Source organism: Drosophila kikkawai, chromosome 2L (genome assembly GCF_030179895.1).
Source record: "Drosophila kikkawai strain 14028-0561.14 chromosome 2L, DkikHiC1v2, whole genome shotgun sequence".
Taxonomy (NCBI): domain Eukaryota; kingdom Metazoa; phylum Arthropoda; class Insecta; order Diptera; family Drosophilidae; genus Drosophila; species Drosophila kikkawai.
Window position 1 is genome coordinate 6,997,820 of NC_091728.1, and position 15,166 is coordinate 7,012,985.

A 15,166-nucleotide genomic window follows, 5' to 3' on the forward strand; every position below is an offset into this window, starting at 1 on the left:
GAATTGAAATCAAAATCAAAAATATCTCTAAAGGGGTATATTCACCCCCCTCGTCTCTGTTTACCCACCACCTCAAAGCAAAAATATCCGCAGCCGAAAAATGTCTGCGAGGAGCTTCTCTTCAATTGTCTGCACTTGAGTTCAATTTCTTTGCCCGAAAAATGCTTTTAAAGCTCGCATGCAGAGTCGCCGAGCCGGGAATGGGGGAGATATTTTCGTCATAACTATAAATTTTATTGAGATTCAAATGGTCTGCGTACAAATTTAGACACAATTATTACTTACTTCAATGACGCCAAGCGGGGCCAAGGGAATGAGGCAAAATTTTGTGTTCTAGCGGGGGAAAATCATTCCATGGGGTAGGTTTTATGCTCACTTCAGCTCAAATAGCCTTTATTTGTGTCAAATATAGTTTGGTATTTCTCAAAATATTTGTTAGAAACTGATTTAAAATATGCTGTAGATAAATTTTAGTTCTTGTAGGGTTTTTAACTATTAGAAAAATATACAATTTTGTTTTACTATTTAATCAAAATATTTTATATTGATAATTGATATTATAAATAGAATACTGGCCTTGAGACTAGTCTTTAGATATTGTAAAAATGTTCATAAACTTTTGTTTACATATAAAATCTTTACTGTAATTTATTTTAGCAAATTCATGAAATAATTTCTCTAAAAAGATCTTAAACCCTAGCCTCAATAGCCTCCCACCTTTTCCACTTAATAGACAGTTCGTCAAATGACAATTACAACGACTTAATTACTTTTAATAAAGACGTCCGTATGTACAGCTCTTCATTAGCGATACGCGGACTTTTTTGCATAATGCCTCATTATGCTTAGCCCCCAGAAAAATAAAAAAAAATGTGGAGGGTAGTTTCTGGGGGCGGTAGGCTGTAGGGGGTGCTCGCCTTAATACATTCAAATTGAAAATTGATGAATTTTTCCGGTATGGAGGAGTCCGTCTGCCTGGTTCTCAAAACGAAATGCAGCTGGCCCCCCCGGCGGCCGAGAATCCATCGCTCTCGAGTATCAATTAGTGCGGGATTACCGAGGCGATCGGACGATCGAGCGATCTATCGATCTATTTACCGATCGCCAACAATCAATGGCAATTGCTGCCGAAGGGAAATTACTAATAATAATGACTTTAATTGAATATTGCGCACTTCATTCACTTCGGCGTTCTAAATTTGAATCCAGAACGAAAGGGGGGCACCGAGCACATCACAGCACAGCGCATATTATCCATTATAAACTTCCAATCGACCATAAACACTTGGGCTGGCGAGCTGGGACATGGGAGCTGCGAGGAGGGATCGATCCATGGCATTGTCACAGCGCTTATATTTGGAAACGCCGGGTAATGAAGTTCGCCGAGTACTCACTCACTCAGCTCGGTTACCGCCTCCCCAGCGAACGATTCAAGCATGAAAGCAATTTTTAATTTATTTTGGTTGAGCGATTCACTTTTTTCCTAAAATTATGACATAATAACAGCAGAAGCGCCACACTTGGGATTTTTTTTTTTTAATTTAAAACAATTTTTAAGAAATAATTACTTAAATCGATTATTAAATTACAAATTTACATTTAACATTGTTTTTAATAATTTATATATTATTCTAAAATTTTTAGAAACAGATTGCTGGTAGCTTAGGTCTGTTTTTTTCTAAAAAAAAACTAAATAAATACCTAAGAACTAAATTTTAACTACATTTCTAAATATTCTAGTATTCCATAAGCCTTTTATTTTTATGGGATATTTGCTTATAGATTTTCATCAAATGATTTAGAATTTTTTTTAAGTGCAGAGCAGCGAACCACCTAATAATGTCATATGCAAATTTACGAGTACCGAACCCGAGATCCCAAAAAGCCAACCAGTCGGGAGGAGGGGAGTAGGAAATCAGGGGGCATCAGGGGAGCTGAGCAAAATGAACACCTCGACGGCGACGACAACAGTGTGGGAAAAGTATATTTGGATGCCGCTGGCAAACACCTTCCGCTTCAGAAATCAGCGGTGTGCTGCGATGTGGCATGTGTGTTCGATTACATCGATAGCTGAGTGCTGAAGAGCTGCGGCGAGGACCCGCGACACTGACCAGTTGTCAGTCGGTTAATGTTATAATTAACCCGCTGGTCACATCAATCGATATCCCCCGGCAGTTGACCCCCGAACGCAATCAAAGCCGTTCGGCCAGATTATCCCGGCTGGACTCGAAAATCGGATTGACACTTTGTGAGGCAACGAGAATAGATTGTGTGTGTGTCGATAAGTCAAAGCCAAGAGCGTTCCTAAATATTTGAGGTTTTATAAGGAATTTAATATGTATTAAAAAGAGACCAGAATATTGTATCTTTACTCTTAGAGAATCAATATAGTTGACAACCCACGAGATATTTCTGGAATATGAAGCCAAACTAGTTTTTTCATTCGCTCTAATCGAAATACTTTTGTTTTAGAAACTGTACCTACAGTTATGGAACTCAATAAAGAGTCCAAAGGCTATAATTGATTTGAATTTCGGGTGTCTAAACAATTAAGATGGAATACTGTGGGCGAGAGAGATGGACTAAGTATGTAAACACGATCATTAAATAAAACATTGAAAACGAACAAGAAACGAAACAATAAAACGCACAGATACACCGGCCAGATACATATACAGATACAAATGCAGAGAGCGAGGCGACGCGACGAAGCGAGAGGCAAATAGTTAACCAATGAAATAAACGCAAATTTAATGACAACAAGCGCGCCACGCACAACTTGGCCAATACGCGTTTTCCATTGTGCCACAATGGCCCAAAGTAGAAGAGGCAGAAGCCGCCTTACAACGCGAGATCGAATGGGTTAAGAGTTAAGAGTTAAGAGGCAAAAACAAATGCCCGAAAACGAAAACTACAAACTACAAAATGGAATACATAATACAAATAAAAACCACGCCGAATGGTGAACAATGAATTAAATGTTATAAGATGTAGATACGACACACTTACAGCCCTCGCTCAGATACATATGTATCTGTATCTGTATCTGAGCGATCCACTGGCTGTGATCTCTCCTACTTTGACTCGTTTTTTTTGTTTTTTCGTCGTTTTTTATTGCTTTTCAATACCGAAAGTTGACGGGCATACCAGAGGAAAATTAATGCCAGTATATGCGGTGTATCTGCTAGATACGTATATACATTCTTAGGTCCATTGTTGCTTTCTCTTTGTGTTAATTGTATTCGAATAATGATGATGCCTGGCCCGGCTTGTCGGTCGCTAGTTGGCCTGCATCTTGTATCTGTCCCTGGCTCTCTCAGCTTCAGTTCGGACTCGGACTCTGGCTAATTTAATTTATGGCCAGTTTATGTAAATCTCAAATACCATTTAGTTTGTCTCTTCCCCCGGCCCGGCTCTCACCCTTTTTTCGACCGCTGCCAGATCAATTTCTGTCTCTGTATCTCTAATTTCGACTTCTACGCTTCGGTTTTTAAGTTCTTTTTTAATATTAACCATTTTTATTGTAGACGACAGTTCATTGACATTATGTATCTGGCCATGTATCTATCCATATCTATCAGTATGTCTGTCTTTCTGTCTGACTGTCTCGTGTGTGTGCGTTGGCCAAAAGAAAGTTGAAAACTCTTTGGAGTGACGGCATCTACGACTCAGTTTTGTGGCATTTGCATAAATTTTGGCCACACATTTCTTGGCCATGCGAAACTAGCAAGCTAGCAAACTCTGTGGCCACTATCTACCAACAACAGCAGCACCTAACCCCGGGCTAATTGCGGCCCATTGAGATGGCTATCTGCGGACCATAGTGGACTCGCCCCATTAAGACAGCCATTTCAGTAAAGTTGGAAATTAATTAGGACAGGTTGCTCCAAATAGTGGGTGCCAATAGAGACGCATTGCAGTCCGCTGTCTGCTCCTATATCGCAGCTGGGCGATCCATGAGTAATGGTCTCACGCATCTGACATCCCCTCAATTTTAGAGGCCATTTCAGGTTTAAGTTGCGATTGCGCCCGCGATTATTGCGCTTCAAAATTTGGCTTTGGTTTAGTTTTGTTTTGTTTTTTATTTGTTTATGTCTCTGTCTTTGGCATTTTTTATTTGCTCATTTAATTTCTGAATTTCTGAAATTACTCAATTAGTTTAATTAGCAGCTGGCTTCGAATGCCCCCCAAAGTCTATCCATGAAATGGATCGCAGATTTGTCTAAGCCGTGCACTGGAAAAATAAATTAGACAGGAGGGAAATAAATCTCAGAAAAGGGGTTTAAGTTGCTTAATAAATTAGAGAAATAATGTTTCTCAAAGATGTCTTCTTTTCAGTCAGAAAAGCGAAAAATATCCCCTGCTCTCACCTTGATTGATTTTTGTGTGTAATTTAATGAATTTAGCAAGTGGGAGACTCCCCTCCGAGGTTTTTCTCTGATATAGTTTGGCCTCTCATCTGCATCTAGTCAAGACGACGTCAAAGTCAAAGGCGACTTTGGCGACGGTCATTTGTCAAAATCATTAATGCAATTACGCGTTCAGACTGCGACTGAGAATGAGTCTGCGACCGAGGGCTGTCTTCGCTGGCCTGCTAATTATTTTGAATTATTCAATTTCATGTCTCAATTTAAATTCTCCGAGGCAATTAGCAAAAGTCGTAGCTGCGACTTCCATCTCAGTTCTCTTATCGTTTTAGTTTTTCTTTTATTTTTTTTTTGTTCTCCCCTGCCATTGAGTGGCACTTTGAAGCGATGATATCGTATCGAGTGGGGGGGCGGCCAGAGAAAAAAAGTAGGTTCGATCCAGAAATGCAAATGAGTGTATGTGCGGCGAACGAAAATAAAACCATTTAAATAATTGAAAATCGAACAGCAGAAAAACACAACAGAACAGGAGGATATACCATGATGAATAATAAGGAAAATGGAGATAGAAACGCATGCAAATTTCCAATTCTAAACAAAATGGTGTCCAACAAACTAAATTCCAACTATGACGTCCAAAAAACAAGCATTAGCCTGTGTCGGTGTGTATGCTAATGTGTACATCTGCTTTTGAAATGGCACCGTGAGGGCAATTTAATTGAAAATCGTCAGAAAAATACTCAAAACAGAAAAGCACAAAGAATCAATAGGCAATACTGAAAACTAAAATTGTTTCAATACTCGAATTTAACTCACAAAGGCACTATTATTATTTGTCAAGCAAGCAATTAGTTTTACTTTGGCAAATAATATTTTTTAATACAAAACACTCACGAATCACGACGGCACCTCTACAAATCGTTGGATAGACATAGAAAACATAGATACATACGCCTTCTCTCTGTGTGTGTGTGGGTTTTGGTCGGCAAATGCGTGTTAGATTTGCTGATGTGCAAAATCTAATTAATTATTTCATTAAAAATGGCATTTTATTGACATTCTAATTTGGATTTTTAGAATATTTCGCCCCAGAATGGTATATATGTATATATATATGCAATTCCTATGTACGGATGCTATATATGTGTGTGTTTAGCAGCCCCCTCCCCCGCATTCATCGTGTGGCGTCGGCCTGGTCAACACGGCGGATGAGCGATTTTAATTGGTTTTTAACTAATTTGCTTGCATTCAGCGAGGGTCACTCTTCTATCCTCTTACTGATCCTACTCCTTTCCCAAAACTAAATAAGAGCCTAGCATGGGTTTTAGGGTGTAGTGGGCCGTGATAAAATTGCATTGTTGACACTGCTGCCATATAATTCGATTTGACATTTTGCACCGCGACAATGGACGAAATATAATCGAGATTTTCCTTCGAGTATTTGCATTTAAAATTCAAATCACATTTACCATTGGATAGCTATAATTTTGTAGTTCGATTTTACCATCCTTAACACCCCGAAGAATGGTCCCATCCTAAAGCCATTTGAGTCAATTTCCTGATTTCATATTTATGCGTGAAATTTGTTTATGACTTCCCTGTCACTTTATCCCTATACAAGAAGGATACGCACACGCCTTACCATATGAAGTCATAAACGATATACACATAACTGTAAAAATAATGAGAGAAACAACAAAAAGGGCGACGCACACACAAAAGGAGCAGCCATGTAGCTACTTGTACCTCGGACTTTGTGTACATTCGATGATTCTCCCACTGACAGCTAAAATGCAAATCGTAAAAATAACAATCATCATCATAACGCGCCTGCCCTCGTTCTTTCGTAGTTAGACTACGGACCTATGGGTTGGATAGATAGATGGATGGATGGATGGATGGATGGAGGGTACATGTCAGAAAAGGCACAGATATGAGGGTTGTACGGCGCTCTGAGGAGGGGCAAAGTATTTGCCAAGGAACTTAGTTCACTTGCCAAGGCGCCGTATCAATTTACCAAAAATAACAAGTGACGAAGCTAGAGTTATTAGAGCTTAATTTTACCCTGTAATCTGGGGAGGAAAACTCAAAAGGGTTGCTTACAAAAATGGAGAGACACGAAAGTTAGCTTTTTCATAATTTCTTATAGAAATAATTTGGTTTTCTCAATGCTAACCGGAGGTTAAGTGATATTAGGTGCTAAGACCCTCATGTGTTTGGTGCTTTAGTAAAAACTTCTTTATATAATCAAAGAGTATAGAACTATATTCATGCTGTTTGATATAGTCTATCCGAATCAGCGGCAAATAGTCCCCCCACAGCTTTCACAGGAACATATTTTGTGTTAACTGGAGGTTTATCTGTCCGATAAATGTTACTTTAATTTCACTGTAATAAAAATACTCTTTCAGATAAACACCAAAATGATAATGAAATACAGAAAGTTCATGTTTCAATGCTATTTTTAGATATTATTCTAAAAAATCTCTAGGTTCCCATTATAAATTACGATTCGTCTTTGTTTTAACCCATGGCAAAGCATTCTCTCATTTCAATATACCCTTCGGGTCGGAAACTTTTTTGGGGGCGTACAAATAGTTAGTACAAATTTGATTGTGCCCATGGCCAACAGGAGTTGTTGCTGCCATTTCCGCAGCTCTAGATACCAACGCGTGTTTGTTCAGTTACATATATAGCCTAGTATAGTATGTGGATCGTTATATAACATATATATTTCAGTGTGTGTTTGCAGATGATTTTATGTGTGTTGTTGTTGTTTAGTAATTCGTTTTTTATTTACCATTATCATTTACATTTATTTGTTATTATGTTACGCTCAACTCCCGCCCCAGGACATGGCCCACAACACCCTTCGCGGGTATCCTTTCAATTGCGCGCCCAAACACAGAGAGATAGAGAAGCGTGTTTTGGCCTTTTTTGGACTCTGTTTTTGTTGAACGCAAATTTTGAAATGTTTTGTTTTTAGGCAGTTTTGCCATTTGCCACTGCTGCCATTTGAAAGTTGAACATTTGAAGTGTGGCATGCAGAATGCAATTGCGTTGTTGCACATACCCACACACATCCTGCTGATTACATGTGAAAAGCGTATTTGTTGGTGGTTTTTTTTCGTGCCCTCCGCCTCTTTTCATTTACATATTTTTCGGTTACCAAGCCGGAAACTATCTGTTGTTTTATTTCGTTGTGTCTTGGCCGGGTTAGTTATTGTATCCTCCCCCTGAATTTATGCGATGTGCGAGGCGAGGCGAGGCGAATGTTTGTTCAATAAACGAAATAATTGCCAGCAAATGTGTTATGATGAAATTGTTTTGGGTTACTTCATAAATTAGCGCAAACAAATGCACGCAGCCCGGCAAAGTGCAAAGGCAAAGGCAAAGGGAGTGTGCGCCGCCGACTCCATGGATATGGTTTGCGAGAAACTGTGCGTATATCAACTGTAACTACTACCTAATGGGCCTTACTATATTTCCCATGAAAAAATGGCATTGTTTTAGGGTAACAAACTTCCCTGTTTTATGGAGCTTCTTGGAATTTGTATTCATGTAATTTCTAAGGAAGTTAAACAGGTGTCGCAGGTTAATTTATAATGTAGGTCTATGGTATAGTAGTCGTTGCTTCTCGTAGAAATCAATTAAAAAAGCCTTTCTGAAAACCCTTCTTATTGTCTTAGTTTAACTTTAGCTTCTTAACAATAAATTTAGTTTAATACTTTTCCATTTATAGTATATCCAAACCGATTACTTTATAATTAAGGTCAATTACTCCGAAAAAAATCCATTTGAAATTCCCCAACTACACGTGTAGTTCAATTTCCCAACCAACTCTCCGTTCACTCATTACAAAACTCACCCTTACCTTACCTGGTAATTCCGTAGTTACCAATTAAATGTGTGCACTGCTGACCAGCCTCCTTCGATTGTCTTAGTCACGGCCAAAAGTGATGGCCATAATCGAGTTTAAAATGCGCCATCATTAATCAACAGACAGACCCGTGAGTCAGAGCCTTAGAGAGAGTGAGTAACTGAACGAGTACGAGTGCCCATGAGCCTGATTTTCGAACGGAATTCCACATGAACCATGAAGAATTTGTACCAACCTGCAACTGCAGGCGCCAATTGCAGAGAGGCAGAGGAATTGGTGGGAAGTGGAAAAAGTATTAAATGGAATGGGCAGTTCCGCCCTCTCCAAATTCGATCCCAGAGATTGTAATCCGAATCTCCATAGCGCGCGTAATCCAAGACCAGAGATGAATGCGTTTATAAATATTTTGATGGCGGTACATCGATCAGGTTGACGGCCGGGAGGAGAGCAGAGCACACAGAAGATGGATGGTTACCTCTTCTAATGATCTTGTACAATTATTTTGGTTGGTGCACTCGAAAAATCGATCTGAAATTGTGATTAGAAATGAATTTGATCGATTATTTATAAATAATATGGAGGTTTTCTTTTTAGTTATCCCAAGTTTGTGATATTTTTAGTATCGAAAAACTCTTAAAACAGCATTCCTCATTAAATAACTCCTTCCGATTTAAATTCCGAATACTTGACAATCAGCCTGAAATTTATGAATAATTGTTCCAACGAAATCGATATTAAATCGATACTATGTTTTTCTTCTTTCGGAATGTGTTCACTATTTTTCTTCAAGTGTATGTCAAAGATCTCAGGAGTGGCGGGCAACTTCAGCTCCATTGTTTTGTGGCTTGTAAACGGTTAAATTAAATTGATTTGCGTCTAATGCCCCCGACAAGTGGCCCGCTCTCGGTGGCTGGCTTCGGTGGTTCGGTGGGTTCCCTGGGCTTCGTGGGCTCCGCTCGTGTAATTAATGGTTTCATTAGACCAACCGCGGATCCAGCGGCAGTCGGCAGCGTCCCGGTCCCGCTGCTTATGTATGAATAATTGGTAATAATATTTAATGATTGGCCCACCTGCCCGAACAATTGTATATTTGGATTTGAGTCGAACCCAAGACTGAACTCGATTTTTGTTTCTCTCTTTTTTCCCCCCTTGCAGCGCTTTCCAGCATTTCTAGCTCCGTCCATGGGCGCCGCGGCTAACAGGGTCCGGTGAAAATGGACAAAGGCCGTGCGAGGCTGCCGCCGAATTAGCAGAGACGAAGCCGGAAAATCCAACACAAATATTTGCCAAGTTCCCGCAGAAGAAAGGAAAACGAGGAGGAAACACACAAAGCCCACGCAAACAGAAGGGCAAGCAGCTGGAGAAGCCTTTGACAATAGCCAAGGAATTAGCCACAAAGGAGCAGCGTACGCGGGTCCATTAAGGCAGCACCATCATCAGACCACAGAGATAAAGATCCCATCCCGGCTAGACTCTGGTCGTGGTCCACTTAAATGACCGAGTCCACCCAGCTGCAGACGGCGGAGAACAACAACGCGGGCGTGGTGAAAATGGAGCCTCCGCCGCCGGCGACCTCCTCCGCCGCCGCCGCCGCTGCCCACGCTCTATCCTCGCTCTCCTCGCTCTCGATGGCGGCCACCGGCTCCTCCCTTTCGCCGGCCACGCCTCCACCCTCGCTGAACCTCTCACAAGCGCAGCACCAGCAGCACTATGCCCTCAAGTGGAACGACTTCCAGAGCTCGATCCTCAGCTCGTTCCGGCATTTGCGCGACGAGGAGGACTTTGTGGACGTGACGCTGGCCTGCGACGAGCGTTCCTTCACCGCCCACAAGGTGGTCCTCAGTGCCTGCAGCCCCTACTTCCGGCGGCTGCTCAAGGCCAATCCCTGCGAGCATCCGATCGTCATATTGCGCGATGTGCGCTGCGACGATGTTGAGAATCTGCTGAGGTATGTAAATTGACTATAACTTTAAGTTTAGGTATTATAATTTATTTATTATTTTTAAACTATATTTCTTTAGCTTTATGTACAATGGCGAGGTGAATGTAAGCCACGAACAGTTGCCCGACTTTTTGAAAACCGCTCACCTGCTGCAGATACGCGGCTTGGCGGATGTCAATGGCGGTTATCCCTACTCCAAGGCTCTGTCTGCTGCGCTAAGTCACAGCAACAACAACAATAGCAGTGGCAACAGCAGCAGTCACAGTCACAACAATAACAACAACCTGGCTGAGAGCAGTAACCACAACAAGCTCAACAGCTACTTAACGCCCAATCAAACGAGCGTCTCTAGCAATAATAATACTACCAACAGCCACAGCAGCAGCAGCAGCAACACCAGCAGCAACAACAATAATAATAATACTAGTGGATCCCTGAACAGCAGCCTGAACTCACCGTTCAGCACGCCGCAAGTGCCGCCGCCAGTCACCGCCTCGAGTGCCGCCGCAGCCGCAGCAGCTGCTGCATCGCTAACAGCCGCCGTGGCCGCAGCAGCCGCTGCAACAGCCAGCGCCGCCAGCAGCAGCAACAGCGGAGGCAGCAGCTCCGGCGGACAGAGCGGAGGTGCCAGTGGCACGCCAGCCATCCAGGAGCTGAAGGCATCGTCGGCAGCGTCGCCCGTAAGAACAACCAATCCCAATCCCAGCAAAGTAAAGTGTGCAGTTCCAAGCGCTTGCACTTGCCTTGTTTTAAGTCCTTCATTCTCGACTAACTCCGGGATGCATTTTCTATTCTTTTTGCTCTTTCACAGGCCAGCAGCAACCACTGGGACCTGGGCGAGATGGAGGGCAGCCGGAAGAGCCACCTGACGCCGCCACCACAGAAGCGTATCAAGAGCGCCGACTTGTTCCGCGCCCAGCACGGCATCAGCCCAGAGCGACTGCTCATCGATCGTGACTTTCCGGTAGCTGGACAGCATCCGCTCACTCGAAATCGCAGTGGTCGAGACACGTCCAAGGATCGGGAGCGGAACATGGAGCTAAGGGAATCTCTGCTGGGACAGGCGCTGGAGAACAGCAATGGACAGCAGGCCAGTCAGGTGAGTTCAGAAAACTTTAACTTCTGCATCTTATTTTCTTGAGAAAAAGCTCTAGCAACCGTGACGTGGTTGAGTATATTTTTTAATTTATAAAAATGTTATTTTTTTATCCTTACTCAGAAGCATGATCTCGGTCAGAGCGCGGGAGAGGATTCGAATAGTAGTGATACAGAGCCCTCGGATCGGGGCGATGGTCAGCACGATGGAACCCTCGACGGCATCGACAATCAGCGCTCCCACTCGTTCCCCAATGCATTCCTCGGCCTGCAGGGCATTCCAGGACTCCTGCCAGGACCCTCTGGCATCGGCAGTGATTTCGGTAAGTCGAAATTTCGATTACTACTTCCAAAATATATCAATTTAAAGCTTGTCATTCGTTTACACTTTGTAATATGGAACCAAAATTGAATATTTGCCTCTTGAGTATGATTTAAAAATCGATTGGATAAAGAAAGTGAAGAAAACAAAAATATTACGTATATGATTTGCATTTTGCCAGATAATTAGTAACTAACTGTCGATTTATCGATAAACAATTAGGGCCCAAGCACAACAAAAACCCGAAACAAATTGGCATAACAAACGAAATCAGATATATTTAAGATATTTAAATTAAGGCAGAGAATAAATTTCTAAAACAAAAACATAATTGGCACTCTCATCTAAAAATGTAAAGAAATGTTATCGATTAATCGAAAATTTGCTTGTTGTATTTGATTTATGAAAGAAACGAAACAACATATTTTGTATATGATTTGCATTCATAGATTTATTGACAGTAACTAACTATTATAAACAATAAGCCGATAAAAGTCTTTTGAATTCAACGATATTAAAAAAATTAATATTTCGATTATTTCGATTTATCGGCTTATGGCAAATCTATTGCATTTGATTGTCATGTATATCGAAAACTATTACAAATATCATCTTAAGCCGTAGCATTAGTCCTTAGTCTTTAAGCAGTGCAGTGAAACTCACATATAATGACCCTTCAGTGAAAGTAAACAAACCTAATTTGTCCCGATGTTCGATGCTCCTAACGAGCGCTGACCAGCCCATATGGAAGGCAATCATTAGGCCCATAACCCACTAAGAACCACCAGGACCTACACAGAACCTGGACCAGAGATCCCATCCAAATCCCACACCCAATCCCGGCCAGAGTGCCAAGAAATATGCGCGGAGCACGTGTCGCATTATGGATATGGATATGCGGCGACTGTTGGCCGTGTGATTATAAACACATTCGGCTTGGGTACGACGTAATGTCCGGCCATTCACGTATGTGCAAATGTTCTACGTAACGGACAACAAAAAATGATTATTGCCATTACCAAACACTATTGCTATCGACATAACTACGGCCATTGCTATTGCTATTACGGTTATTGTGATTATGATTACCATTCGATTGGCGAGCGGAAGGATAATACGTGCACTTGAAGAAAATGGTGCTTTGAAGCAGGTGCTCTTGGGGGATGTTTAAGAAGGGGTTGGAAAATCGTAGGGTTTTCATTTTTAATCTAAACTTAAATATAATATAGAATATTTTATTTCTTGAACCGCAAAGAGTTGTTACATTTCCTATTTAATTTTTATAAAATATTTAAACACTTCTCATACCTTGAATAGATTTCTTTCATTGTCACGGCCTTTTCTCAGTGTAAGAAAAAGCGTTACAAATATGATTTGACCAGATCCTTATTCCTGCCTCCGTTTTTTTTCGGCTTGTTTGTGCTGTTAAGCACATGACACGCACTTTGTTCGATGTCGCAAATGTCGCATTTAACGCGCATTAAAATGATAATAGCCTCGGCTTCCGTCTCAGACGGCCATCCTTGAACGGAATCCTGGAAGGATTCCTAAGCCCCGGAGTGCCGTTTAATATTCAGGGCACATAGATCATTGCAACAAATGTTGGCCAGCACTTGGTCAGTTTAGTGAGACAGGCTGCCGGTGGGGCTAGAGCGAAGAAATCAAATTTAATAAAGCATAAACATTCAATAAGCTTCGGGACGAGCCAAAGTCATTTGAAATTCCGAGCAGTTACGGGCCCAAAAGGAATAGCGAGGGCGGTGCCGGTCCTGGGACTGTTTCTTGGCCATTTGGAAATCCGAATCGAAAATATTAACGGCCCGAGCAAAAAGGATAAACTTTTGCGCAATGATAAAAATGATAAGTTTTTTTTTCCTGCCTTCTGTTTTCCGTGCCATGTCCGCCCACAGCCCCCCCGAAAAAAAGGGCGACACTCGAGACACACACACACACACACACTCCATACATATTTAGATTTTATTTCGTTTTATTGCTTTTTTGTGCATTCGATTTATTTGGTGGGCATTGGCAATGGCCGAAAACGGACTTGGAAATTGCGCACATGTGTGCGCAAGGACTTGAGAGCTGAGTCCTGTCCGCCCCGCTCCTTCCCTGTCCCCAGTAATATGAGTTGGGTTTGCATTTTAATATATTTACTTGGTCCTCGCTCTCCGTTGCCCGCTGCCCGCTGCCCTCTGGAACGCCCCCACAAATGTCACACACTCGCAATCAGATGCGGGCCCAAAAACTACAAAAGACGAACGAGAAAAGAGGAAAAAGTTTACTTTGCAGAAATCCATTGCAGAAACATTTATAAAGTGGCCCCGGCCAGGCCAAAGCGAGGGACCTAGCCCCCAAATTGTCTTCGAGTAGCAGGCGGCATAAAAAGGACTAGAATAACAGGCGAAAATGTGCAGTGAAAGAAATTGACTTGAGTTTTATATTTTATTTTATTTTAAATTTATTTAAAATATAAAAATATTGTTTTTATGATAAAAAGAAAAGGGGTAATTATATATTGAAGGTAAAGGAACCTAAATAGGTTAAATATGAACTTTGAAGAAAGAATCTTGCCTTCCTCTACTTTAACCTGTTGGGAATTATAGTTTTCTTAACACCATACATCCTTATAAAGAAAACGTAATGCTAGTCCTTCCCAACCAAGTTATGCAACAGTAGCTACCTACTTTTTCTCTCTGTGTCCGCAAAGAACTGTGGAGAAGAAAGCAGGACAGCGCAAAGCTGGACCGACCCTTGCTAGGAGGAGGCGTCTTCGCTGTCGTTGCCGAGGACATTTTAAAATGAAAATGATAGCAGCGAGACAAAAAAGAAAGCGGACAGCCAGGCCGGCGGCTGCGGTGTCCTCGTCGTCGTCAGGTGGGTGGTTCTGGGCTTCAGTTTCTGTAGAGGATTGGGTGGTGGCCCAAACATTGACAGCAAATAAATGGCAGCCAAAATAATAACAGCAAAGGGGTGGCGCATGTGTGTTTGCTTGGGTGTGACAAGGGGAGAGACACGTAAGATAGTTTTCTTCAAATCAGGAAAATCTTTAGCCCAAGAAAAAGAAATTTCCTGGCAGCTGGCGAGGTGCGAACACTGCTGCAGTCGGCGCCGCCAGGCGTGGGCGAAGCTAAAAATGCAAACAAACGGAATCAAAGGGCTGGAATCGCTGACATATGAGGGCAGTGGCTCATTTCTTGGCCAAAACCAAATGCAAAAGTTTGCGGAAGTCGAGGCGTGGCAGGACGAAGGACGAAGGAGTGCCGAATCAAACTTGGCTGGACCAACTGGCGCTGTCTGCTGCTGGGAAGCTAATGCGCAAAGTTTCTTTCGATTTCGGTTTGGTTGGTCTTTGCTGGGGGTTCTATTTGCCAGCTGCTCACAAACTGCATTTGTTTTTGTGCCTTCTGTCCATCTTATGCCATTTCCATGGACTGCATTGCTTAGCTCAAAAAAAAGAGTATTATTTATTTGAAAAACATTGCCACCATGGAAAGTCTGATTAAATCGGTTGCTCGGTATCTGTCATGACTTGCCTTGATGGCCTGAAAAATGTATTT

General features: G+C 41.9%; 1 protein-coding gene across 7 annotated transcripts in view; it reads left to right on the plus strand.

Annotated features, from left to right (window-relative positions):
• ab (BTB/POZ-zinc finger protein abrupt) overlaps positions 1-15,166 on the plus strand; it is a 51,006-nt gene that overhangs the window by 14,286 nt on the left and 21,554 nt on the right. For 5 of the 7 annotated variants that reach the window (XM_070287474.1, XM_070287478.1, XM_070287476.1 and 2 more), the window contains 4 exons: positions 9,403-10,195; positions 10,269-10,899; positions 11,001-11,288; positions 11,409-11,607. In XM_070287474.1, the coding sequence (XP_070143575.1) occupies positions 9,741-10,195; positions 10,269-10,899; positions 11,001-11,288; positions 11,409-11,607 (1,573 nt within the window). In that variant the 5' untranslated portion in view covers positions 9,403-9,740. The remainder of the gene's footprint in view (positions 1-9,402; positions 10,196-10,268; positions 10,900-11,000; positions 11,289-11,408; positions 11,608-15,166) is intronic. The other 2 variants (XM_017177252.3, XM_070287479.1) reach the window with 1 other exon arrangement.